General features: G+C 44.0%; 1 protein-coding gene across 2 annotated transcripts in view; it reads right to left on the bottom strand.

The window, feature by feature from the left end:
* Positions 1-26,528, bottom strand: part of LOC111141061 (myotubularin related protein 12) — a 71,976-nt gene that overhangs the window by 9,138 nt on the left and 36,310 nt on the right. For both annotated transcript variants that reach the window (XM_022493388.1, XM_022493389.1), the window contains exons 7-13: positions 23,022-23,151; positions 15,398-15,473; positions 8,756-8,862; positions 7,645-7,769; positions 5,935-6,013; positions 4,168-4,238; positions 1,779-1,951 (exon numbers count right to left, since the gene is read on the bottom strand). In XM_022493388.1, coding sequence (XP_022349096.1) covers positions 1,779-1,951; positions 4,168-4,238; positions 5,935-6,013; positions 7,645-7,769; positions 8,756-8,862; positions 15,398-15,473; positions 23,022-23,151 — 761 coding nt within the window. The remainder of the gene's footprint in view (positions 1-1,778; positions 1,952-4,167; positions 4,239-5,934; positions 6,014-7,644; positions 7,770-8,755; positions 8,863-15,397; positions 15,474-23,021; positions 23,152-26,528) is intronic.

Here is a 26,528-nt window from a genome sequence, read left to right as displayed (position 1 = left end):
TACCCCCACCCCTCAAAGAAATAAACCTTTAACGAAAAGAATAAAAAATTTTTTAAATAAAAATAAATTTAGGACCACCTGGGTGGCTCAGTGGGTTAAAGCCTCTGCCTTTGGCTCAGGTCATGATCCCAGGGTCCTGGGATCGAGCCCCACGTCGGGCTCTCTGCTCAGTGGGGAGCCTGCTTCCCTGTCTCTGCCTGCCTCTCTGCCTACTGGTGATCTCTGTCAAACAAATAAATAAAATCTTAAAAAAAAAACAAATTAAAAAACTTTAAGAAATGAAATAATAGTGGTCACATATTAGAAGAAAAAAGAAAACCAACAACTCCAACATGCTGATGTTGAGATGCTTAAAAATGTTTGTATCGCAACTTTATTTTCTTAAAGATTTTATTTATTTGACAGAGAGAGAACACAAGGAGGTGAAGCAGCAGGCAGAGAGAGAGGGAGAAGCAGGCTCCCTCCTAAGCAGGGAGCCCAATGTGGGGCTCCATCCCAGGACCCCAGAATCATGACCTGAGCCGAAGGCAGATGCTTAACCAACTGAGCCACCCAGGCGCCCTTATACGGCAACTTTATTTCTCACCTCATCTTCCACTCAATGTATCATTTAAATAGAATGGAAAATACCTGAACCTTATTGTAGAGTCAGGAAAATGGGTTCAGAAAGTTTGGTTGACTTCTCCGAAGTCTGGGCGAAAGCAGACCAGACTGGATCTGCTCTTGGGACTTATTCCTCCCGGACACGGAGTGCTCACTTTCTCAAGACATCCAAAACATACTCTTCCCCACAAAGTGTCAGCTCTCTCTGTCCATCATGTTATTTGCGTCCCATTAACCTTGGCAAAGTCCTCAGAAAGGCAAAGTCCATTCTAAGACTGAAAATGGTGATTTCCAGTCAGCTTGATGGGACACAGATGAGCAGAGACAAGGCCTGAAAGAAACCCCAAGGCCTAGCTAGAGAAACTGGGGTCTGTCAGGAACGCACCGAGGCCTGGAGGGCAGGAGCCATGGCTCTCCGATGGCATGCTGCGCCAGGCTGCTCCCCACCACAGACTCATTTACTATCCAGAGTAAGAACAGCCATGAGTCATGCTCCTGGAGTACGGGAACTTTGCAGGGGATTTAACTAAAGAAAGTTCACCTGTTTTCATTTTACCTTCCACAATCGTTAATAACGCAGCCAAAGGAGCTTGCACAGCTGCAGCTGAGACAAGTGCACCACACTCTGGGGGCTAAACCACAATGCCAACTCTCCTACACTTGAATTTGGGGTCGCGGTGTGGAGCAATTCACATGGCCAGAAACAGAAGGGGCTGTGTTCACAACAGACATACACCGCTGATAAGGTCCTGGTAACAGATGGCATTAACATAACCTCATCCTTCATTCTGAAAAGATTTATGTGTTATTATGCATTTTCTGTAAGAAACTTGTATACTGGCCATTTTCTTTTTTTTTTTGCAAAGATTAACCTAATAGAAATTGTAGGCGTCTCTTTGAATTAATTTTTAAGTTTTATGAATCAGTATTCCCATCATGAAATAAATATCCACCCTTGGTGTACACAGTTTAGAAGAGAAGGCTCCGCACACACCAACATCCCTTTCCTCGGGGAAGGGTTTTGGTCCTGTTGAAAGCACGCAGGGTTATGACACGGTGAAGTGAACACAGCGTTCCTAACAAGCCCATCCGCATGCACTCTGCAACAGTCACCCTCCACCTGAAGACAGGTACGAAGTCAAGAGACCAGACACTTCTGCGATAAGGACACTCACCTCCTCTTTGTCACTCTGACGGAGGTGGTTGCAGCGATCCAGGAAAGAGTGCCCGCCCATGATCCACTCCTTCTGGACGAGGCTCTGGAAACCAGCCCTGGTTCGGCAGTGCGGGTCCATCATCACTTGTACCAGGGAGGAGAGGAGGCAGCAGAGGTCGGAAGCGTTCTCCTCTGGGAGGGGCCCCAGCGCCGGTACAAAGAGGCAGGAGAGTGTGAAGTTATGAAAAGCCGCCCAGAGCCCGTGCACTCGCACACTTAATGACGGGGTTCCCCAAAGCAGAGTCGCCCTGCTCACTGACGGTCAGGCCCTACTTCTCTGAGGGCAAGGGCCAATGGAAACAAGGTAGGGTTTTCAGACCGAGAGACAAACTGCTTCTGGCCAGTCTCGTACAGGTTCCCACATACTCTGGCCCTAAGCGTGGATCAGCTTACTGGAGGAATAAGGTGCAGCGCGCCGAGCCCACTGTCAGCACACGGGCGTCCTGGCGTGCCGCACAGCAAGGGCACAACCACACACCTGACAGCGGCCTGCTGGGCTTCACAGACCAACTTCACACCTCTTTTGGCTACTGTGTCAAAGCTAAAGGCCTCCATGGACCCACTGCTCCCAGGCTTGGCTGCTTCTCAGACTCACCTCGGAGCTCCTTTCCTGCACTCCCTCCGCTTTGGAGGAAGCTGAGATCTCTGGACTCCCTTATTCTCAGCTCCACAGCTCTTTCCCTTTCTGTCTGAGAGCACAGAGGGGCCTGCTTCCCTCCGCCTAGCCTGGAGGAGACTCCCCTCGGCCAACTCCCAGGCGCCCACCCCCGAGCGCACCGTACAAAGCCCGTACGATGCAAATTCGGTTCACACGCTTATTTAGCATTCAGGACTCACAGCAAGTAAAAGCATACATTACCGTGCATACACTGGCCTTAGAGTTTTCAGATCCTAAAAGGTAGGGTCTACATCCCCTGTGGTTTCCCCTTTACAAAAACTGCAACTCCAGCAGCTACTTAAAAATGCCCCGAGGATGGTGGCACGCGCAGCGGTGCAGAGAAACCTGAGAGTGAATTCTAAGTAGGCAGGTGTTTCCACCGGGAAACTTTTCAATCTGACCCTGGAACCGGGAGGCCTACACACACGCTCCCGCTTCTCTTCCGGGAGACAGGTCTCCACTACGGGAGCACACAGATGGCCAAGAAACAGCTCTGTCTACGGGGTGCTATCAGCTTCTAAAACAAGTTTCATTTTTAAGGGGATACTCCTTCTTGCATCTGAAGGGTATTCACAGCACATGAGTGGGTAACAACGGGAAGAGGGATTAGAAAAGAAGAGTTCAGAGGAGACAGCTCAGTCGTCCACCTGAGAGCGAGTGACTTCTCATACCTCAGCCAAAGATGCAGATTTTGTTTTACGCGACTCTGGCTAGTGCCATCTGGACCTGGGTACTTCCCCCCTCAGACCCTAATCCATCCCTCCTCCTTTGTACCAGTTAGTCAGTACTCTGTTCTGTCATTGGTGGTTAGGTCTTTTTCAATAACATGTTCAGGTCAACTCTCTCATTAGGTGGTAAACTTCTAGAAGGCAGAAGTCTACAGCTCTGCACATGGTAGGTGCTCAATAAATGTTATCAATTTGAAGTCACTGAGCCAATATCAGATGGTACAGAAGCCCTAGGCAGACACATTTTCCAGCCTGCCACAGAGGCGAGATTTCTGCAGTAACGAGCGCATCAGAGCAACGGTAAAAGCTTCAGGGCATGAAAGCAGGAGAGGACCTACTGAACTGCAAGTGCAGATCTATACGAAGTTTAAAATATTCTGAACAGCAAACATAATATTTTAGCTCAGATTTAACCAATTTCAGCAACAACCTTTAAAAAAAAAAGTGGTTTACACCTGTTTTTACACATTCTGAATGTTTATGTCTGTTGGCAAGTATAGCAAGTTAAGCCCACTGAGGAAAAGGAAATCATGACCCACAAAGTTTCTACGGCAACTGCACAACACTGTCAAACACAAAGGCATAAAAATAACAATTAAACCATCCACGGGTTTCTTTATATAAAAGGAATTATCAAAAGGTTTTAACTTTAACCAAGCTGAGTTAATATAAAACAAAATCCAAAGCACTGGAAATGTGAGCTTTGGTCAAGATACCAAACAATTCCTTCTTGGGCTGCAAATAGGTCTGCCAAGTTCTAAACGAAGGATTTATTTTTAAAATTGTGACACCGACCTCAAATGCAGAGGAGACCAAGGTCAGGGTAGAACAGAATGGGAGGGATTTATACACTAGCTCACTCCTTTTATAAAACAATTCCAGTTCCATAAAGCTGTGTATACAGAAACTGAATCTCAAGTGAAAGAAAATGAAAACCACTCTTTATACTTTAAATATATTACCTAAAAGAAGAACGTTCATGTTTTGTGCTTCTAGACATTCTGTAATCTCTATTGCTTTTTTCAGGCAACGTCTAAATTGGAAAGAGACAAGAAAAGGGGCGTTAGTTCCTGAGGCTGGTATCAAAACGATGAGAAGTTTACACAGAAAACTGAAGATTAAGGGAGACAATCTCATTTGTTTTTCCACTTGACATCCTCCAGAAAAGAAGCAAATTACCATTTATACTACTCAGATACTGCAAGACATTCATTTGCCAATTAGAAACTGAAAAATTTCAGAAGGGAATCCCAGAACTGATGTTGAAACGTAGCTAGGTGATTTCTAAACTACTAACTCTTCTTGAGAACTCATGCCCGAGAGTCCCAGGAAGACCTGCCAATGCCCACATCAGAAACTGTGCCGCACGCCCGCATCACTGAATTCAAGGTCACTTGCCAAGCGTGTCAATGTGGCTGACAAGACCCAATATGCCCAGAAATCCCTTTTGTCTGTCTCTGCACACACTATTGCTTTTACAGCTTTGACTGTTCTCTACTTCTAACAAGGGTTCTCTGCCTGCAGGGGCGCCTTCCTTGGCCGACTCTTCATTGTTCTCTGCACTCCCCACGTAATGAAGGGTTCTTTTCTGTATGACATTCATCACTGTTTGCAATTATACATGCAAATTATGGGACATGTGGCAGGCTCTTCAAGATGTATTTGGTAATAAGTGTTTGGAGGGCTGAGGCTCCATGCCACAAACCTCCCCGACAGAACTGAGAGAGATGCCGTGCCAGGTCAAGGGAAGAATTCTTCTCTTTCTTCAAAAGAATCCTAGGGCTGGGACGCCTGGGTGGCTCAGTTGGTTGGGCAGCTGCCTTCGGCTCAGGTCATGATCTCAGCGTCCTGGGATCGAGTCCCACATCGGGCTCCTTGCTCATCAGGGAGCCTGCTTCTCCCTCTGCCTCTGCCTGCCATTCTGTCTGCCTGTGCTTGCTCTCTCTCCCTCTCTCTCTCTGACAAATAATTAAATAAAATCTTTAAAAAAAAAAAAAAAGAATCCTAGGGCTGGAGCTCATACCCCCAATCATCATCTCTGTTCTGTGCCTCCTTGTGTCCCCTCTTAACTTAATGGCAACAGAGAGGAACTATTCAAACTATGAAGTAGGGAAGAGAATGTAATTCTGTCTCTGGGGCTCTCAACCTAATTCTAAAACCCAAAATGACTAATTGAGATTAATCATAAAGTTATGAAAAAAAAAAACTAAGCCACCTGGGTGGCTCAGTTGGTTAAGTGTCTGCCTTTAGCTCAGGTTATGATCCCAGGGTCCTGCAATCACACCCTGCAATCATTTTTAAATAAGTAATATACATATGAGACACAAATTCAAAACGTGTATAGGTAATATTCACACGAGACACATTTTCAGTAAACAAGGAGCATCTCTCCCCTTCGTAATCCCGGTTCCTGCTTGTTTCTGGCTAGGAGGCCAGCCCTGCTGCCTCAGTTAGGATCTTGGGTGGCCACGTCCACTTTCTGGCAGCCTTTCAATGCCTAGTCTAGAGCCTACAGAGATCTCTTTTGGAGCAGGTAGCATGTCTGTAAATTCAGATCAGACCTGCACAGAATACATAACATGTAAAATCCAGCTAAGCCCTGAGTAGAACATGTGATCTAAGAACAGTTAACTATGAAATAGAAAACAGTTAAATTATCTGTCAATTTGCTTTACTACTTTGAATTAGAGAACTATAAAATTCATGAGCAAAACAATGGCTTGAAGTACCTGGTTATGTCAAGCCAGCTGCTGCTTTCCAACAGAGAAAACCATTTTATATCGGTGTCCCAAAATTCGGTACTATTATCTGGAAAAAAATAAATAAAAAGAGTAAGAAGTCAGTTTACTGTTCTCTTCACATCTACCACCCAAAATCCGTGCTACGCAAGCACGCCGTTCCCACAGTCAGCCCTGGACTGGACTGCATACCCCAAGCACGTACCCCTGCTTTTAGCAAGGGACACTTCCACACTTCGGCTGAAATGGTGCTTGGACTTTAAGCCCCTGGAAGGGGGTGGCAGTCAAAAATGGGTATTTTAGATTTTTATTGCTCAAATAAAAAGTGCCCCACAGTATGTATTTAAAGTCACAGTCCTCCTTTTAACTCAATGAAGAGAGTAACATGTTTTAGGCAGAAATGGTCAGGACACAGGCTATACTGTTCCTAGTAGTGGAAAATGCAACAGGATACGTCCTGATGCCGGGCAGCCCAAACTGGGAGACTTGGTTTCTGCTGGCATCCTAAATACACAAACACATTTTCCTTGCTCACGCTACACCATCCTCCACGACCCCTTGATATAGAAAGCATTCATTTCATGGACGTCTAAGACTCGTCAAGTTGCAAACTCAGATCAGTGACAAGGCGGACACCTCTGCAAGTCCTGGAAGATGAGAATGGAAGTGTAGAATCACAGTCCTGCAACGACTAGTGCAGTGAAGACAACACATTCAGGGATCATTTCTATTATTTGTTACTAGAGAAATTTCTACACACTGAATGTGCAGAGTACCCAAAATTTAAGATCTGCAAAAAAATCAGAAAATGAAAAACAACAAACTAGTACAATGTATCACTCTCAGCCAGGTCCCTGCTTTTTATTAATCTATTTTGTAACATACAACACAGTGTGTTCTCCTTAGCGGTGGACACTACTGTGTCCCTGGGTGTCCTATTCATCTTTATCTCAAATGCCTCCATAGTCAGTGCATTTAATGGAAATTCCATAAATGTTGGCTGAAGAAATGAATCCTTAATCAGTTGGAATTTGCTAAGCTAAAAAGTCCAAGTTGGGAAAAATTACGTGTGAGCGTGACCAATCTCAGAAGGTAACACAGACTCACTGAGGCACGAGGGGCATGGATAACTGAGCTGGTGAAACTGGGTGCAGGTCCTAAATTGCTCCTAACAGGCAGCCTGCGCAGGAAGCGGGGGAGGCTGGGACGTGCACACTTCATTTCCTACTTTGTCCATTTCTGCTTGATTAGAAGGGAAAGAAGGTATTTCCACTTGGGACAGGGAGGTCCATTCAATAAACCACCAACGAACACAAACAGACCATTCGTTTAACAAATCACCGCAAGAGAGCCGGCAAGTACTGGCACTGCATGGTCCCATGACTTTTAAAGGAAGGAGTCCCAGTGTTCACCTCTGGGCAACTAGGGTGCTGGCAACCAAGAGAAGAGGAGGGGTGGGCCTGTGTTCACAGCCACGAGAAGGGGCAGTGGGGTAAAAGCCTGGAGAAAAATGGGGGGCGGACATGGCAACGACATGGCCCCTTGGCCACTAACCCACCCCTCCACTCCACCACATCAACCCTCACGGCCACGAGCCTCTGATGCAAACAGAGCCCAGGGAAAAGGCACCAACTTTCACCTGATCCACATGGCATGGCTTTCCCCATGTGACAGGAAGTTTTTACTCAGCATTCTTCTCACCTATCAGAAAGAGCTGTTTAAATTTAGAGTATGCAGTCTGGATGTCCTGCAGGGACAGGAAGTTGCTCGACAGGTCTTCGGTTTTAACAGTTTCATAGGGTGGCCTGTGGATGGTCTTGTAAATTCTAGGTATCAAAAAGTAACATGAGATTAGAAGGGCAGATGTGAATTAGAAATGGCTTCTTTGTCCTGAGCACGTACTATGTGCCCAGGTCCGTGTGTGTAGGTATCTTCCCGTTTAATCCCTGCCAACAAAATAACCACCACAGGACTGCCGTCCCCAGCCGGCGGAGCAGGGGGAAATGGAAGCACATGGAGCACCTCCCGGTTTAAGATTATGAAGATTAGAAACTGACAGAGCCATGACTTGAAACCATGGCAATGTAATTTCAAAGTTGTCTTATTTTCTCTTTTTAATTCATCCACTTTGGGCTTTGTTTTGTTTTTTTCCACATTTTGGAAAAATTTCAAACATGTATTAAAGGACAGTGACATAGGCCATGGCTTGGATTTGACCGCTGTCAACACCACAGCCATCAATCCACTTCCCCCAAATATTTTGGTATGCATCTCTAAAAACAATGCAGTTGACATTTTTAATGATTATGTTATAATGACTCCTTTCAAAGTTAATTTTTTTTAAAGTTTATTTTTTCAATAATCTCTACTCCCAGTGTGGGCCTCGAACTCACAACCCCAAGATCAAAAGGGGCATCCTCTACCAACTGAGCCAGCCACGTACCCCTCCTTTCGAAGTGATTAAAAACAACCGCTCTAAGGGTGCCTGGGTGACTCAGCCCATTAGGCGTCTGCCTTTGGTGCAGGTCAGGATCCCGAAGTCCCAGAATCGAGCCCTGCATCGGGCTCCCTGCTCAGTTGGGAGTCTGCTTCTCCTTCTCCCTCTGCTCTTCCCCCACTCATGCTTGCTCTCTCTCTCACATAAATAAAATCTTTAAAAACAAACAAAATCCAATCACTCTATGTATGTGCTATTCCCAAGTGCTAAGTTGTCAGCAGGTAAACAGGAGGGAATACTATTAAGAACTGTTCCCCGGCTTCTGGGAAAGGAAGAACTGAGCTAGCCAGTACCAAAATGCAGAACAGTACTCACCCATCCAAGAAGCTCTTCTGGTTCTGTAAAAGGCCATCATCCGGTTCTTTGGGCAGTGCTGACATTTTCAAAATGGCACATCCATTGTGGCAGGACCAGCACCATATCTGCAAGGGGGAATAAAGGTTTTTCGGACATAACACACAATCCAGCAGGAGACAGATAAGCTTAGCCTTTAAATTCATACAGGCAAACGTTTCACGTCAGTAAGACGTGGCTGGATGTACTCAACTTTGTTAAGCCAAAGAGTAGTTACACACAGGGAGAAAACACAAGAGTTAGTCTTAAAACAAACCAAACCAAACCAGTCTAGATAGTCACACTCAGCCTTGCTTATGGTCTAACGTACACCCTGGACTTGGCTTTAGTGCTGGGAGCCTAGACGACAGCATCGCCACTGTCGTCAGCGCACAGACCGCACTACAGCGCAGCTTGCTCGGTCATCCGTCTGCTAACCCGTCTGATTCTTACAGTCATGCTCTGAGACAGGGAAGATCCTCAACCCCAACAAGCGCAGGAAACTGAGGCCTGGAGAGACCCAAGAACCTCCTCAAGCTGCACTCCCAGTTGCAGCACTCTGACGAAAGGCCGGATGGCAAGCAGCGGGCAGCTCCCGTCACCACAGAAAGTTCACGCTAGAAAGAAGGGAAGCTGGCGATTCAACACAGAAGGCCCGTAGGTGCAGGGCAGTGCACTGAGCAAAGATGACGTGAAGAAGGCTAAGATATGGGTCTACCTTCAAGGAGTTTATAGTCTCAAAAGGGAAATATATTTACAAACATAATAAAAGGTAGAACGTGGTAAACGAGAGAAGAGAATTTCAAGGAAGAAAGGGAAGGCAAGAGGAAGAAACCATATGAATGACCGTAAGTGAGAGACAGGCTCAGGGGGTCAGGCACTTTTCTGGTTACAGTGGGGGCTTTTGTCTGTTTGCTCTGATTTGCAGGAACGAAGGGAAATGAGGACTGATCTTGGGACAAAGTAATCTTCTGGGAGAGCCTGGCTTAGAGCGGAGGGCAAGGCTGATTGGGGCCAGTGAGTACCGTTGTGGACTTTGAGCCCCATAAAGGCCTGGTTAAGGGTTGAGAATGGCCACAGGCCAGCCACCACTCTGCTGACCGAGTTCTCAGCCTTAGCTCAAAGGTAAACTGAGAGGAAGAAGATGTCTTTTATAATTCTGCTACGAAGAGATGGTACTTTTTTGCTAATCATCTGCAATGAATGGTATAAAGCATACACTGGTCATGCTAGCAGCAGACGCCAAGGCCACAAGGTTCAAGATCAGCACACAGTCCAGGTGATACTCTGTGCTACACTTAGAAAGCCAGAAGGCAGAACTGGTTTGGGGTTTCAGGGGAAGAGGACAGAATTGGTGTTGGGTATACTAGGTGTCCAGTGCCAGAAGGCACAGTAGATGAGGGTTACAAGTTTAGGAGGGGAAGGTGGACTGGGGCTGTGGACATGGCAGCTGGCTGCCAGCTGACATGGTAGAGACGATGCGTGCACCCAGGCAGTGAGGACAGAGGAACCCAGACTGTTTTAGGAAATACCAAAAAGCAGTGACTCCCCTTCTCTGGGCCAAGCCGTACTTTGACTCTTTAAGATTGAAAATGAGGCTGGAAGTGTTAGGACATGGAGACAAATCAAAGGGCCCTTTGCTGACCTCTCCCTCCCTTACCCAACGTCATGCTAAGCAATGTACAGAAACTAGCACACAGTTCCTAGTCCTCTGCCAGGGGTGGTGGTATTTTGAATGCCCAAGCAATCCCGTCCCCCTACTTGGTTCAGCTCACTTGGATAAAAGGGGAGACACTCTTAGCTATGACTAAGTGACAGGTTCTACAAAAATTATGTGTCCTTTATCCTTTTTTCTCTCTTCTCCTGGGGTAGAAAGGGTTGGCTCTCGATGATATTCAACTGTTAATAACTCATTTTTTTCTTTTTAAAGATTTATTTACTTGGAAGAGACAAAATGAGAGAGAGAACATGTGAGGGGGGAGGGTCAGGGGGAGAAGTAAGCAGGCTCTCTACTGAGCAGGGAGCCTGATGCAGGCTCCATCCTGAAGACTCCAGGATCATGACCTGAGCTGAAGGCAGTCACTTAACCAACTGAGCCACCCAGGCGCCCAAATAATTCATTTTCTTTTGAGGTCACAACCATACCTATCTCATCTCATCTGAGGCAATTCCCTTATTGTTCTCTATTTGGAAAATAAATAGAAAACAAGCAAACTTCTTGGTCGAAGACAGACTTCTCATTGGAATTTAACAAAACACTTGTCTTCTCTTATTATAATATGTATAATTTGTCTGATGTCTTAGTATAAATGTCTTGACAACAGACAAGAATCACTGTCTGTTAATCCTGTTTAACTTTTAAAAGGGAGAGGGGAGATTATTCATTACTTGATACATCTTTAGGTATCTCTCTGAATAGAGCCCAAAACAGAGTTTTAGGGGAAAATCTACAACTGGAGGCTAGAAAGCAGTGTGAGAAGGAAGGAACTATTAAAGAGGTCAGAGGACTGAGAAAGCACAGTGTGTCCAAGTCAAGACAAGAATTTAGACACAAAAAAGGTCGAGACCATAATCAGTTTCAAACGTGCAGTGCTGGTACAGGGAGTGCTGGTACAGGGGAGTGTTGTACTGGGAGTACAGGGAGTGATGGTACTGGGGGGGGGGAGTGCTGGTATGGGAGGGGGCAGTGCTGGCACAGGGGAGTGCTGGTTCGGTGGGGGGCTGTGCTGGTCTGGTGGGGGGCAGTGTTTGTTGGGGGGAGGGGGGCTGCACAAGGCCAGCTGACTTCTGGAGGGCCCACCAGCAAAGCAGGGGGTAAAAGTCACCTGTAGGAGAAGATATGAGTAGAGAGTGGAGGGAAAATTAGTACAGTCTTTGAAGATGTTTGTCAGGATTGGAAGAACAAGACAGTAGCGTAACTCTTAACGAGGGGCTTCTTCAGATCAGGGGAGGCCTGAGTGTGCCTTCGGGTAGAGCGGAACACCAGGAAAGATCCACGGAGAGGAGCGAAGGGGGATGGAAGCAGGCTCCTGACAACGCAAGGGCACATGGAATCAGGAGCCAGGCAGCTGCTCAGATTCAGGAGAAGGAAACAGGAGCACAGAGAAAACCCACAGGACATGAAGGGGAAAGCTGAGGGAGGTCTTGTCGCGGGTTGTCCAAGATCCCACAGAAGTAGGGGAAACATCGTCTCTCAGTACCAAAGTTAAGAATGGAATTACAAACTTGAAGAGAATGAATGCATTGCTTACACCAGCCCTAGGGAGGTACGATACAGGATGCAAAGGGAGCTGAACAACAGACTGCTGAGCAGGCGAATGGCCCAACCGAGGCAAGGTAACACACGCCTTTCACGTATCCCATTCAGTAACACTCTGCTGTTTGGTTCAAAGGATCTTCAGCAATGTTCACTCACCCCACAGCCAAAAAAGATCAATACTCAGGGGTCGGAGAACAGCAGAGGGTAGAGGGGGCCAAAGTTGCTAGCATGGGAGCAAGAATCTACATATGGTGCAGATCTTCACTGAACGTAAGTACAGGTAAGAAAAAACACACTAGCTGAAAAGTCAGGGTAAGAAAGCATGGAGATACGGAAATGTTCTGGAACTGGAAAGTGGTAATGGTTGCACAGCACTGTAAGTACACAAAAATGCCACCAATGGTAAATTTTATGTTCTGTGTACTGAGAGCTCTGTGCTCCCTGGGGAAATGTGTCAATTCCTTCTTGTATAATATTCTTCTGTTGTCCATTCATGCAAACTCCACGACCAACTTTCAGGACATATCTAAAAAAAAGTGAGAATACCTTCCTATTATTTTATCAAAGTTATGCTGCTGGCTCCCCACTCTGGTCTCATCAGAACATTTTCTACTTCTCTGCCCCAAGGCCTGGCTAGAACACAGTACCCAAGTTTCAACGCTGGACAGAGAGGCAGCCTGTTTGCACACGTAGAGACAATTCACCTTTGTTTCTTCCCACAGAGCTCACCCTCTTTTCCTCGATCTATCTCTGAAAGGCTAAAGAATGAAGACCGTCATTTTCGTTGTTCGAAAACAGTGATTCTCAAAATGTAGTCTACAGATTGGGGCAGGGGGTCCCAAGATCCTTTCAGGTGGTCTGAGAATAATACTAAGAGGTAACTTGTCCTTTTCGCTGTGCTGACATCTGCACAGATGGTGCCAAAGCCCTGGCGGGTGAGACTGTGGGGGCCTTCGCACCAGTCAAGGCTCTACTCCCAGAGGGCACTGGCCACTACTGCATTCTTCACGGCCCCACGCTCACAGAAAAAAAAAATGTTTTACTTGAGAATGTCCTTAATGGATGACTAAAAATTACTAGTCTTATTAGTCTTGACCATTACAGATTAATATTCAATATTAACAGGCTTTATAATTGCTCTGATGGAGTGGGAAGTACACTCCAAGCACAGAAGTACAGTGTTTGTCTTGAGGAAAAGCACTTATGTGACTGCGGTAAGAGGTGAACTGGCTGCCCTCTTCACGGACCTGAAAGCATAAGTGAGAGTCAAACACTGGGGGTTTAGACTTTGCTATGCGGCTGGTGTCCATCCTCAAAACAAACAAACAAACAAAAAAAAAAAAGAAAGAAGGAAGTGACCCTATCACTTCAAGGAAAACAACTGACAAATTGTTGCAAATGATAAAAACTGAAGTTTCATACAAAAATTAGAACTGTGGAAAACTAATCTCTGCCTCTAGCTAGACAGCTTCCCAAAACATTTTCTGATGAGACAAGGGTGATGTTAATTTTTATGTATGTAATTATGTATGTGTGTATGTAACTCTTCAAGTTTGTAAAATTTATGTAATTTTATGTGATGTGATTTTTATGTAAGGAAACATACTAATATTTGGATGATCTGTATAACCCCCTGAACCAACACTTTCCAAATGACCACCAAATAGGGTCATAAAATCATGTTTTAAGACCTATTCCAAGTACAAGACAGACCCATGGATTTTAATTTAGTAAAGAGTGAAAAATTCATTATGTTTTCAGATTTTTTTTTCCCCCCGAAGATTTATTTATTTGTCAAAGAGACAGAGAGAGAGCACAAGCGGGAGAATGGCAGGCAGAGGCAGAGGGAGAAGCAGGCTCCCCACTGAGCAAGGAGCCCGATGTGGGACTCAATCCCAGGACCCCGGGATCATGACCCGAGCTGAAGGCAGACATTTAACCAACCGAAGCATCCAGGTATTCCATATGTTTTCAGATTCCTTACTGCCATTAACCTTTATGAAACCACCACTTCTCATTTTTTTGGCATACCATCAAAGAACAATATTCTGAATTATTTGAAAAGGTGAATAAATATTCCTCCCTTTCCCTAATATGGATCTATGTGAGGCTGGATTTTCTTCATGTACTTCAACCAAACCCTAACATTCTATAACAGATGAATAAAACATACAGAAAAAAGAATCCAGGGGTCTTCCATATTTAAAAATGTAAAACACTGCTGTTGTTTTTGTTTTGAACAATAGTTATTTTTCACAAAAATGTGTTATTTACACTAACATGTAATAAGTTTATTGCTAAAATAAATGAAAATTTTTTGTTTAACATTTCATATGGTGAGTATCAAACAATATAAACCACATCAACAAAAAGTCTTTGAAATCCTCAATAACTTTTTAGAGTATAGAGTGCTGAGATCAGAACGTATGAGAACCACTGCTCTTAATCAAAGGTTACAAACTAGTGGGACATGAGCCAACTCTAGCCCAAAGTCCTGTTTTTAAACATCTGAATCAGCTGCATACATTTAGAAATCGGGGGAATTCACATCTCATGTAAAAATCCCTATCTCTGGCTTCTCCTGAGAAATCAGGGTATCTGGCAAGACTAGGCCCATATTCCCACATGGCACGGACTGGCTGGCAGAGAAAAGCAGCCTTCCCTTTAACTCAAGGGGACGGTCTCTGGTTCATTGCAAGGGCCAAGCTCATTACCTGCCCTGCCTACATGGGCTTCTGGGCATGTGACCCCTAATTAAACATCTCGCCTCCCATACAGGAGTGATCTTTTTCATGAACGAGCCATGTGCACAGTACAGCATTTATTCGTAATTCTTATTCCTTCCTAAATTCCCTGAAGGCTTGGCAACTCCCAACCACCAATTAGACACTGAAGGAACTGCCAGAGTCTTGCTTTCTTTGATCAGTGACACATTAAATATGGCTCCCATCCCAGTCTATTCTGTGAGAAGTAAATGCTCCATATTGTCTCTGGGAGAAAACATGGCCACACCTACTCAAAAATCAATAGTGGGGCCACAAAGAATCTTAAATCCTACTATCTTCAGAGTGGAGGACTCAGCTTCAAAATAATTTCAGGTATAAAATCGGGCTGCCTTTCAACACTAGGCAGATCTGTAATCCTCTTCAAGCTCTAAGATGTTTCTGCCAAAGACTACTGCATCTGTGAAAACTTTAGGGCTGTCCCAGGGAACCTCATGTCTGAGAGACTCTTTTAGTGGACCCCTGAGATATTTCTGGATCACTTTTGGATGGAGGACTGAAGCCAAGGGCCTTAAATAGAATAATCTGCCAGAATGGGTTGATGAGCAACCCATGGCTATTAGGGTTTCCAGATGTACTTACTGGTATGCCACGGCCCTGAAAGCATCGCACGTCCTCCTCGGGAAGAGGGGTGGGGACAACAAAGTATGCTGGCAATCTAGAAGAAAGAAATGTCATCAGTTTTAGTACTGGAATAATTCACTAAATATGAAAGCTCAACTTTAATGAACAGAGGAAGCGAAACAGAGTGGTAGGACACCACCCTTCTTTCCCTCCTAAGAGGAACCAGGGCAGATGAACTATCTCTGGTCTACCCAAATCCTAGCTCTGCCTGATTCTGTGTGACCCTAAGTAAGCTAGCTCACTTCTCTGGGTCTGTTTTCTCATCCATGAAATGAGGGGATTGAATGTATGATACCTACAAGTCTATGAATTTCAAAATTGGGAGTGATCTTTCTCATCACACAGAGGCAATTAAGCACCCATGCTTTCAGTCAGACTAATATAAAAACCAATAATTAGGGGTGTCTGGGTGGCTCAGTGGGTTAAAGCCTCTGCCTTCGCCTCAGGTTATGATCCCAGGGTCCTGGGAGCGAGCCCCGCATCGGGCTCTCTGCTTGGCAGGGAGCCTGCTTCCCCCTATCTCTCTGCCTGCCTCTCTGCCTACTTGTGATCTGTTTGTGAAATAAATAAGTAAAATCTTAAAAAAAAAAAAAACCAACAAAACCAATAATTACAATGACTGCTGTCTAGACATTTTGCCAAGCATTCTGACAAACATTTAAGTGCTTCCTGTATGCCAGACTTTAAGTCCTTAACACAAATTATTCACTTTATCCTCCCTACAACTCTATGAGGTATGTACTACTATTATTCCATTTTACAGACAGAGACACCGAGACAGCACCCCTGAAGCCCTTCATAGGTTATGCAACAAAGTAAGCATTAGTAGAGCTATGACCTGAACCCAACCAGTACGACTTCAGTTTCTATATGCGAAAATTTAGGTGGTAAAAATAACCTAACTGGTAGGAAGTGGGAAAATCAGGTTTTCAGAGTTGCAAAGATCAGAGATATACAGAGACACCACCTCTTTCTCTAGTTAGCAAACGCAGGTTTCTATTAATAAGAAACCTGCTAAGTTCCATCACCATGGAGCTGGAAAACCCTTTCACCCAAAGAGCTTGAAATAAAGCCTCAGGGGAAGTAAGAAGGTTGTCTATGGTGTAAGAAGCACAATGGGAACAACCAGACAGCAGCTGTACACATGCTGCACGTTGGAAGTAAGTCCCGTAAGCATCAGGTGATGGGAGAGAGTTGAGGAGGTTGCCATGTGAATGTGATTGAGTCCCTACATTTATTCAATCCATAGTGAATGGAGCACCATTTTAAATACCAGCAAAATCTAGATTTTAGGAAACGATCAGAAAATAGCCTGGTTTCTTCAAATAAATTGCAAGAAAACCAATAATGATGGGAAGACCTACAGAGTAAGAGACGTGAGAAATCTATCAATCAATTGCAAGATATCAATGTCATTGAGTCTTCATTAATGATAAAATGGATAAAAGGATGTAAATTGTTCTAAAAATTTATAAAAACAATGGGGAAATTTTTGAACACTGACTTATGTTACTGAATGATATTGAGAGTTTTAATGTTAAAATCTGAAAAGTATGTGATAATGGTTTTATGGTTATATTTATAAAAAGAGTCCTTAATTGTTAGAGAGGTATGCCAAAAAATTCATGAATGAAATGTGATGAGGTCTGGGATTTATTTCAAAATAATCCAAGGGAGGCACAGAGAAAACAGGATTAGGTGAGTTAATAATTGTTGAAGGGGGGGAGTCTGGGTGGCTCAGTGGGTTAAAGCCTCTGCCTTCGGCTCAGGTCATGATCCCAGGATCCTGGAATCGAGCCCCACATCGGGCTCTCTGCTCAGAAGGGAGCCTGCTTCCTCCCCTCTCTCTCTGCCTGCCTCTCTGCCTACTTGTGATCTCTGTCTGTCAAATAAATAAATAAAATCTTAAAAAAAAATAAAAAAATAAAAAATAATTGTTGAAGGGGGGGTGATGGGTAAAAGGGAATGCATCATATTCTCCTTTTATACTGCTTGAAATTTTCCATTTAAAAAATCTTACAGGTAATTAAAAAGGAAAAAAGCTCTCATTATATTATAGAATCAGGTTTAGAAAACACTGGACAAGGACAAGATACTTCAAACCATCAAAATTTTTAAGAATCATTTGACTTCGAAGTTTACTGTGTCCAGGATATTTTCTTCTAAGTCTGCTTTAATACATTGGTGGTAAGGCATCCCTTCATGTGTTATTACTGAAGTAAACACCACCCCCCCAAAAAAACTCTCTTCACAAATCAATGGAATCACAAATCATTAAAATCACATGGGAAGATTAAAAACCTCCCTATGTTCAGGCTCCCCCACAGGACTACGAAGATCAGAAGCTTGAAGAAAAAAATCCAAAGCTCAAAAGCTCCCCCATGTTCAAGGAGGAGGACAGCTGAATATATGATACCTACAAATCTATGAATTTCAAATGTTCTAGAGAATTGTGCTACTCCAAGTATGCAGCAGCATCCTCTGACCACCACATTTCTCCAGCTCAACCTCAGATCCACTGAATCAGAATCTGCACGTTAATCCCCAGGTGACTGAGGAAGCTGGGCGGCTGCAGCCCGCAACCCACCAACAGACCACAGTTTCTTAGTCTCCACAGGAGAACTACCTGCGGGGAGGCGTTTGGGGGGTAGCCCTGAGTCTCAGCTCCATCCCCAGAGGCTCATTCTACACAGCTGAGGCCACAAGGTCTTAAGAAATTTGCATATCTTCCCCTACTAGTACTAGTGAGGTTCAATTTTCTACCATGCTGGTTAGCTAGTTAATTTTCTCTTTTTAAAAAGAGTCTTTCATCAAAGGGGGAAAAATGCCAGAACCAAGTGTATTAGCATATGCAGCACACAGTGGCTCCAGAAAGGAGGCTGCACAGAGATGGACAGCTCTGCACCGGTGAGGAGAGTCTGTGGTGTCCTCTCTTGTCCCAGCAAACTACTAGGAGGTTCCATGGGCTCTCTGCTGTGAGGCTCCCAATGTCCACAAACAGCTAACTCTCTCTCCTTGGAGAGCTGTCATTTTAACTCACCAGGATGAGCTTTCAAACACAAAGTCAACAGCCCTTCCAAATACAGGACGACATCATTACTGAAGGAAAGTTGCCCGATCTGCTCTGACCTATCCTTCATTAGGGTGAGGAAACTCTCAGAGGGACAGCAATGTCTTCCTGGAGCAGCATCAGTTCAGAGGCTCCCCTGTGTGACACATGCCCACAGGGTAATGGACTTCTGATACCTTGACAGGGAGGCAGGATGAGAGTAAAAAGGCTTTTCAGGAGAAGGAAGACTGGTACTAGAAAAGTTAGGTCTGGCCTTGGGAGAAGATGAAGTAGACGCTCACTTTCCTGTTATCCAAACTGACTGGAGTGTCCGCTAACTACTGAAGGAAGGGCTTTCATTAATTTACTCATTCTGTTTCCTATTTATTGAGTGTCTCCTAAAACCAGGCACTGTACTTGGTACTGAGGATACAATGATGAAAAAAAAAGTGTCCTTGATTCTCCAGAGCTGACAGTTGCAGAAACAAACATTTCCAAATGGTGACACAGATAAAAATAAACTCACAATTGTAGGAAGTGCTGTGAAGAGAAGCATGAGCACAAAGAAAGCCCTCACTGAGACCTGACCAAGTCTCAGGCAGGATCCCTACGAAAGTGACACCTCAGCTAGGATCTGACAAATAAGAGGGAAGCAACACCCTTGCGCCGCTAAAAGCAAAAGGAGCATCCCAGACCGGAGACCACACAGAAAAGGCCCATGGTGGGGGGGTCGCTATGATCAGAGCGGGGAGAGAGGGCAGTCAGGCAGGAGTCAAACCATGAAGGGCCATGTAGGTATTAGAGAATGGGTGCTGGGGGACCCAAGTGGATGGTGGCGACCATGTAGGCAGCAACACAGCGGTCCAGGTGAGAAACAAAGCACAGCTTGCCCTGTATCCTCCCCGAGACAAAAAAGGGTGGGGGGGGAGAGACTGTATGCATGGCTGGGGCAGTCCAAGGGGCGTGTGTTTGCGCTGACTGCTCTCACCGCTAAAATCTTTCTAAAGCTCCATTTTCCCTGCTAACCACTAATTAAAAGCTCCTTTCCCATGGGGCGCCTGGGTAAAACTCGGTTGGGTGTCTGATTCTTGATTTCAGCTCAGGACATGATCTCATGGGTCCTAGGATCAAACCCCACTTCAGGCTCCACATTCAATGGAGTTTCTGCTCAAAGATTCTCTCCCCCACACACACTCACACTGAGCTCTACCTGAAATAAAATAAACCTTTAAAAACTTCCTGCCCACCTGCCTTTTCTACCAGGTATATTTTTGATGTGCTAACAACCACACAAATACTAGTGAATTTATTTATTTATTTCTATTTAAAAATATTATTTATATTAATTAATATAATACACTGACTATATTATTAATATAGTATATATTATTAATATATTAATATTAATTTATCATTATATATTTTATACATTCACCTTTTAATACCAGTGAATTTAATCAGTATTGGCAGGATTTTTAAAAAACAATTCTGGGAATGGGGATGCCTTCTACCAGTGTCAACATCATTTTACAAACTATCACCTTCTCAGTGAAGGGGTTTATAACCCCTTTCTGAGCAAGAGCTAGCTTTCCCTTTTCAAGCTCTGGGACTGGGAAAGAGGGGGCGGGGAGAAGGGCAGGAAGGGGGATATGACATTTGCTCTGCAGGCCCCTCGCCACTGTCATTCCAGGTTGTGCTGTGTCAGGAGAGTTAAATTTATAAATGTCTGAGACTGGGGACGCCTTCGGCTCAGGTCATAATCCCAGGGTCCTGGATCGAGTCCTGCATCAGGATCAAGCCCCACATCGGGGAGCCTGCTTCTCCCTGTCCCTCTACCTGCTGCTCCCCTTGCTTATGCTCTCTGTCAAATAGAAAAAATCTCTTTTAAAAAGAACTACAGATTTTATGACATTGCTAGCAGGATGTTGGGGAGTATGTTCCAAAAATGAGAAGATTCAAGCTTCTAAAAAAGGATTATGCAGAGGTGCCTGGGTAGCAGTTGGTTAAGAGTCCAGCTCTTGGTTTTGGCTCAGGTCATGATCTCAGGGTTGTGAGATCAAGCCTCGCATTGGGCTCTGCGCTCTGTGGGGAGTAGGCTTGAGATTCTCTCTTCCTCTGCTTCTCCTGCTTATGCACATGTGCATTCTCTCGCAAATAAATAAATATTTTTTAAAAAATAATATCTAGAAGTCTTTTTTTTTAGATTTATTTGTTTGACAGAGAGAGAGAGATCACAAATAGGCAGAGAGGCAGGCAGAGAGAGAGGAGGAAGCAGGCTTCCCACTGAGCAGAAAGCCCGATGTGGGGCTCGATCCCAGGACCCCGAGATCATGACCTGAGCCGAAGGCAGAGGCTTAACCCACTGAGCCACCCAGGCACCCCGCAAATAAATAAATCTTAAAAAAAAAAAAAAAAAGTACTGGGGCGCCTGAGTAGCTCAGTGGGTTAAGCCTCTGCCTTCAGCTCAGTTCATGGTCCCAGGGTCCTGGGATCAAGTCCCACATCGGGCTCCTTGCTCAGCGGGAAGCCTGCTTCTCTCTCTCCCACTCCCTCTGCTTGTGTTCCCTCTCTCGCTGTGTCTCTCTCTGTCAAATAAATAAATAAATAAAATCTTTAAAAAAAAAAAAAAGTATTATGCAGAGTCATCCTTTAAAAATGTAGGTCAGAGGCACCTGGGTGCTCAGATGGTTAAGCTTCTGCCTTCGGCTCAGGTCATGATCCCAGGGATCATGGGATCGGGCCGCCACACATCGGGGCTCCCTACTCGGAGGGGAGCCTGCTTCTCCCTCATCCTCTACTGTTCCCCCCTGCCTGTGTTCTCTCGCTCTGTCAGATTAATAAATAAATTAAATAATTAAATTTATTTAATTATTTAAATTATTTAAATTACTATTTAATTATTATTTAAATATTTAAATATTTCTTTATTAAATTAAATAATTAAATAAATTAAAATGTAAGTCAGATCACATCCTGCTTCTGCTCAAGCTTTCCCTCACTGCGTGATAAATGCTGAAAGCCTTCTCCCCCTCGCTATCCAACCACCTTGCTCTGCCCTGACCTCACCCCCTACTACTCAGATGGCTCCTCTCCAACCCTGGACTCCTTGCTGTTCCTCATGGAAGCCAGACAACACTTAGCCTCAGGGTCTTTGCCTCTACTGTCCCTTGTGCCTGACCAACCTCCCCCACCAACACCTCCAGCACTCCCTAGCCCCTGTGATCTGTTTTTCCCCACAGTACTTATGACCTTTTCATACTCTCTAATAACTCATTTATTCTATCATTGTTTTCCTCCCACTACAGTGAAAGTTCCAGGAGCGCGGAATTTTTAGGCTCTTTGTTAACTGCTATTATCTCCAGTAGCCAGGACACTACCTGGTACACAGTGGCCATGTAAAGTTTCTTTGTTTTTAAGATTTACCCATTTATTTGGGAGAGAGAGAGAGAAAGAGTGTGCACACAGCGGGAAGGACGGAGGAGGAGAAAGAGAAGAGACTCCGCACTGAGCACAGAGACTGATGTGGGGCTCCATCCCACGACCCCATGGTCATGACCTGATCCAAAACCAAGAGTCACACACCTAACCGACTGTGCCACCCAGGTGCCCCATCGAAGATTTTTATTGAATAAATGAAGTGCTAAGAAAAAGGAAAGTAAATACACAAAACAAATTAAAAAATGTCTCTAATAGTTTTATACTTAGACTCTATATACAATGGTAAAGAAAAGATATAAATTCACTTTTGAACATTTTAAGGGACACCTTAAGGGTTTCTTAAACACAATATACAGTATCAACGTAGAAAATGCAGACCCCTCCTACATAGCTGATGGGAGTGTAAATGGTGAAGCCACTGTGGAAAACAGTCTGGCAGTTCCTCAGACAGTTAAACACGGAGTTACAATATGACCCAGCAATTCCACTCCTAGGAATACACACACACGCACACACACGTGCACGTGTGCACGTGCACACATGCAAACTGTGCAAACAGTAAACAAATGCTCATTGCAGCATTATTTATAATAGCCTACCAACTGATGAATGGATAAATAAATGATAATATATTTATAACTAATAAATAAATGATAAATAAATGAATTGATAAGTAACTATCCCTACCATGGAATATTATTCATCAACAAAAGAGAATGGAATGCTAATACACGCTACCATGTGGATAAGCCTTGACAACATGATGCTAAGTGGAGAAGCCAAGCATAAAGACTACTTATTATCGATTCCATTTATATGAAATCTTGAGAATAAGCAAACTATGGAGATGGAAAGTAGATTAGAGGTTGCCCAGGGCTGGGGGTGCTGAGGGTACACGGGCAGCAACTACTAAGGGGGTATGAGGTTTCTTCTGGGGCTAATGAAAACGTGTGAAAATTGACTGTGGTGATGGCTGCGCAACGCTGTGAACAGACTCCTAAATACTGCGTACTTCAAATGTGTGAATTGCATGGCATGTGAATTCAATCTCAACAAAGTTTAAAAAAAAAAAAAAGCAGAGCACTGAATACTTACCTTTCACTGACATCATAGCCTTCATTGACACTCACTGCTTTGTACTTGACGTTGCCTTTGGTCCTCTCCAACTCCCAACACCAGTCCTTAAGTGTGTCAAACATTACAGTATGGTTCTTGGGATCGGTGGCTAACAAAATAAATTTAAAAAGACAAAATCTGGTTGTGAGGTACAGGTATTTTAATGATGTGAACGTGGATCCTAAACCCCAATTTTGTCTGCTAAGCCCATTTTTATCGAAACACAGTGAGTTCACTGCTTAATCCCAACCTTTTTCCTTTTTTTTGTCATTAACCCAAAATTATGATGATGGGTCTGTCTTTTTATACTGGAGAAAAGGAGTTGTTCTCATTCCACTCCTTGCAAAAGTAATTTATAGCTCCATTTTCAGTCATCTGACCATGAGATAATTTATATAACATAAAAGATCCTGTGAAGCACTAGAAGATAGGCTTGGCACAAATGCTAAAATAATAAAATATTTTTAGCCCTACCAATATGTGCATAAGATGGCAAACTCATTTGAATAGCATGTCAGATCCCTGAGTGTAATTCCTCCTTCAGTTTGCAGATGCTCTGCCGACAAGAGGATTGGCCCGTGTGACATAGCTACTAACGGGCCATCATCAGATCGGACAGCTGTGCGGAGGGTCAAGGCTTGCTAGTCAAGGACTGCACCACGGGCATGGAGACTTCTGCCCTCAGCCTGCCCTGCTACTACCCACTAGGCGGAAACGTCCAGCAGCACTATGCCTGCAGCCCAGCAGATGTGTCCTCTGTCCTCTCCTAAGCCACAGACCGCTGAGTGACATGCACGAAAACGGTCTCAGCTACTCAGCACAAATCAGTTAGTTCAGGCCCTTGTGCATCTCAAAAAACCCAAGCATTTTGGGGAAAAGAGTATTTGGTAAAACTCCCCATGCTATTTTATTAAAATAAAACCAGATCACAGTACAAACGGAAGTAAGAATAGTAATAAAAACAGCAGTGAAGCTTATAAAGCATTTGGCATGTGCCAGGCCCTGTTCTGAGTGCACTACATAACTCAATCCTCACAGTCCTACGTAATATTAATTCCTCCATGTTACAGATGTGGCACAGAAGGGCCAAGAAACTTGCCTAAGGTCACAGAGCTAAAGAATGGCAGAACTGGAACCCAAACCCAAGCAGCTATAAAGGATTTCCATAGAGTAATAAACACCAAAAAAAATCTCCCCATGGACACAAATAATAGTAAGACTCCTATTCAAGAGTAGACAATTCTTTCAGCAATGCAGGTAAGTCCTTCCCTAAAACGCCCCGTCACAGTATTCAGGACCTTTCAGCCAAAGCACATTTTGTGAATTATCAAGCCACAAAGTAACTAAAGATGTCCAGGCTGCAAAACCACCCACCTCTACAAACCCCTACTAAATGCAAGAGCTAACTGGTCAATCAGCATCCATCAGTTATAAAATGACTTCTCAAAAAATGGGAGTTGAAAGGAGGATTTAAAAAAAAAAGATGGAAAGTAGAATAAAAGGTGTCACATATCCTGGGCATCGTGGCACAAAACAAACAAACTAACAAAACACCGGTAGGTGAAGAAACTGCCAGTCAGTCAAGGTAAGGGTTTTGGAAACAGATGAACACAGTCCTGGTGAGCCAAGAAACTGTCCTATGCTGCATCTGGACCAAGAGTCAGGATATAAGGAAGAGGCAGAATTCCTAAAAATAGACTATGGTTTTTCAAATGTAAACCCAACAGATGTTTACACAAGTTATAGTAATTCATAAATACGCCATCCCTTGTAGATCTCATATTGCAACAAGCCGCTGTAAGCCAGTTACTCCACATTTGCATGTAGAGCTACAGTGGAAGATTTGTCATTCACAAAGATGAACTTACTGAATTAAGGAACTATTTTATGTTCAGTGTAACACTAGAGCTAAGCATTATCTTCAGTTAGTCTAATTCTCTGAACACAATCCACCCTGAATAACATGCAGTTACACTTTTAGTTAACCCCCATGTCACTGGGGTGGCTGGGTGGCTCAGTGGGTTAAGCCTCCGCCTTCAGCTCAGGTCATGATCTCTGGGCCCTGGAATCGAGCCCCACGTCGGGCTCTCTGCTCAGCGGGGAGCCTACTTGCCCCCCTCTCCCTCTGCCTGCCTCTCTGCCTACTTGTGATCTCTGTCAAATAAATAAATAAAATCTTTAAAAGAAAAAAAAAAAAAACCCTCACGTAACTGACTGCACCCCATGCATTTAACAATTTATAATCTTCACAACATTTCAACAGAGGCTTTAAACTGCTGTTTTTAAAATGAGAAAACAGATGCCCCAAGAATTTAGTGTCCTCCCCAGGATCACGCAGCTACTGAGCCGTTGGGCAAGGATTTGAACTCAAGTGGGACAGACCCCAAAACTCACAGCTTTTCTACTAAGTCACCATAGTTCCCAAAATGCAACCTGCTCTCTCAGATAGCTACATCTCTGCACACACTGATCCTGCTGCCGAAAATACTCCTCTGTCCCCACCAGATACTCCCACATCCTCCCCGTCAGCTCCAGCATAGCCTGTGCCCCGCGATAGCCTCCCCCTACCACCCGCAGTGTGACCAGCCCCTCCACCAAAGGACACATCTCTCAGCTGTCTCTGCTTGACCTGATGCTCGCAGAGGACAAGGATTTAGTCCTATTCACTTCCATCCCCAAGTCCTGTCCCACAGCAAGCATTCAAAAATGTTGACCCAATGAGCAGTTCAACCCTACCCTCCAGAAAGCACCATGTACCCTGTTAAACTAACACACCACTTCCGTGACGAAAAGCACATAGCACGGAGTCACTCGACATCAACCTGACGTTCAGACTGACTGGCAGAGCGAGTACACAGATCGAGGAGAGAGATGGAGAGAAGACAGACATCTGTGAACACACTGTACAGTGCTAGGCATTATTAATAGCTAATTCAAATGACCGAAGTTTCTTAGTTAAAAGACTGCTCCCTTTTTCAGTGAACTGAATGGAAAACATGTGGAATTTTACGTTATGTAACCATACTTGCTTTCTCATGTACAACTGTTCCATTTCCCCCAAAATATTTGCTACAGAGTATGTTTAAAGGCTTTCTAGAATGCAGGATATTTTCTAGAGTGTTATGAAATGAAATAAAATATATTAAGGTGGAAAAAAAAACCCCAGCAACAAACAGGATTATTTTAAACTTGTGTGAATTTTGTTTCTCTACAGTCTCACATTCCTCATTTTAATATGTTGATCTTATCCTTCAAAAGAAACAATCACACCAATAATCCCTCACGAAAAAGCAAATCAACCTTAAAGATAAATTAGAGCAACAAAGATCACAGGGAAAAAAAACAAAAACTTTTTTTTTTTTTTAAAGTAACTTGAATGACTTACACAAGCAAGAGGCAATCAATTGCTAGGAAAGAGGAAGAAGAAACTCATGGATGAGTTTTTTTTTTTTTTTTTTTTTTAAGATTTATTTATTTATTTGACAG

Source organism: Enhydra lutris, unplaced genomic scaffold (genome assembly GCF_002288905.1).
Source record: "Enhydra lutris kenyoni isolate GAN:26980312 unplaced genomic scaffold, ASM228890v2 scaffoldscaffold5, whole genome shotgun sequence".
NCBI classification, from domain to species: Eukaryota; Metazoa; Chordata; class Mammalia; order Carnivora; family Mustelidae; genus Enhydra; species Enhydra lutris.
This window is presented reverse-complemented; position numbering and strand designations above follow the sequence as displayed.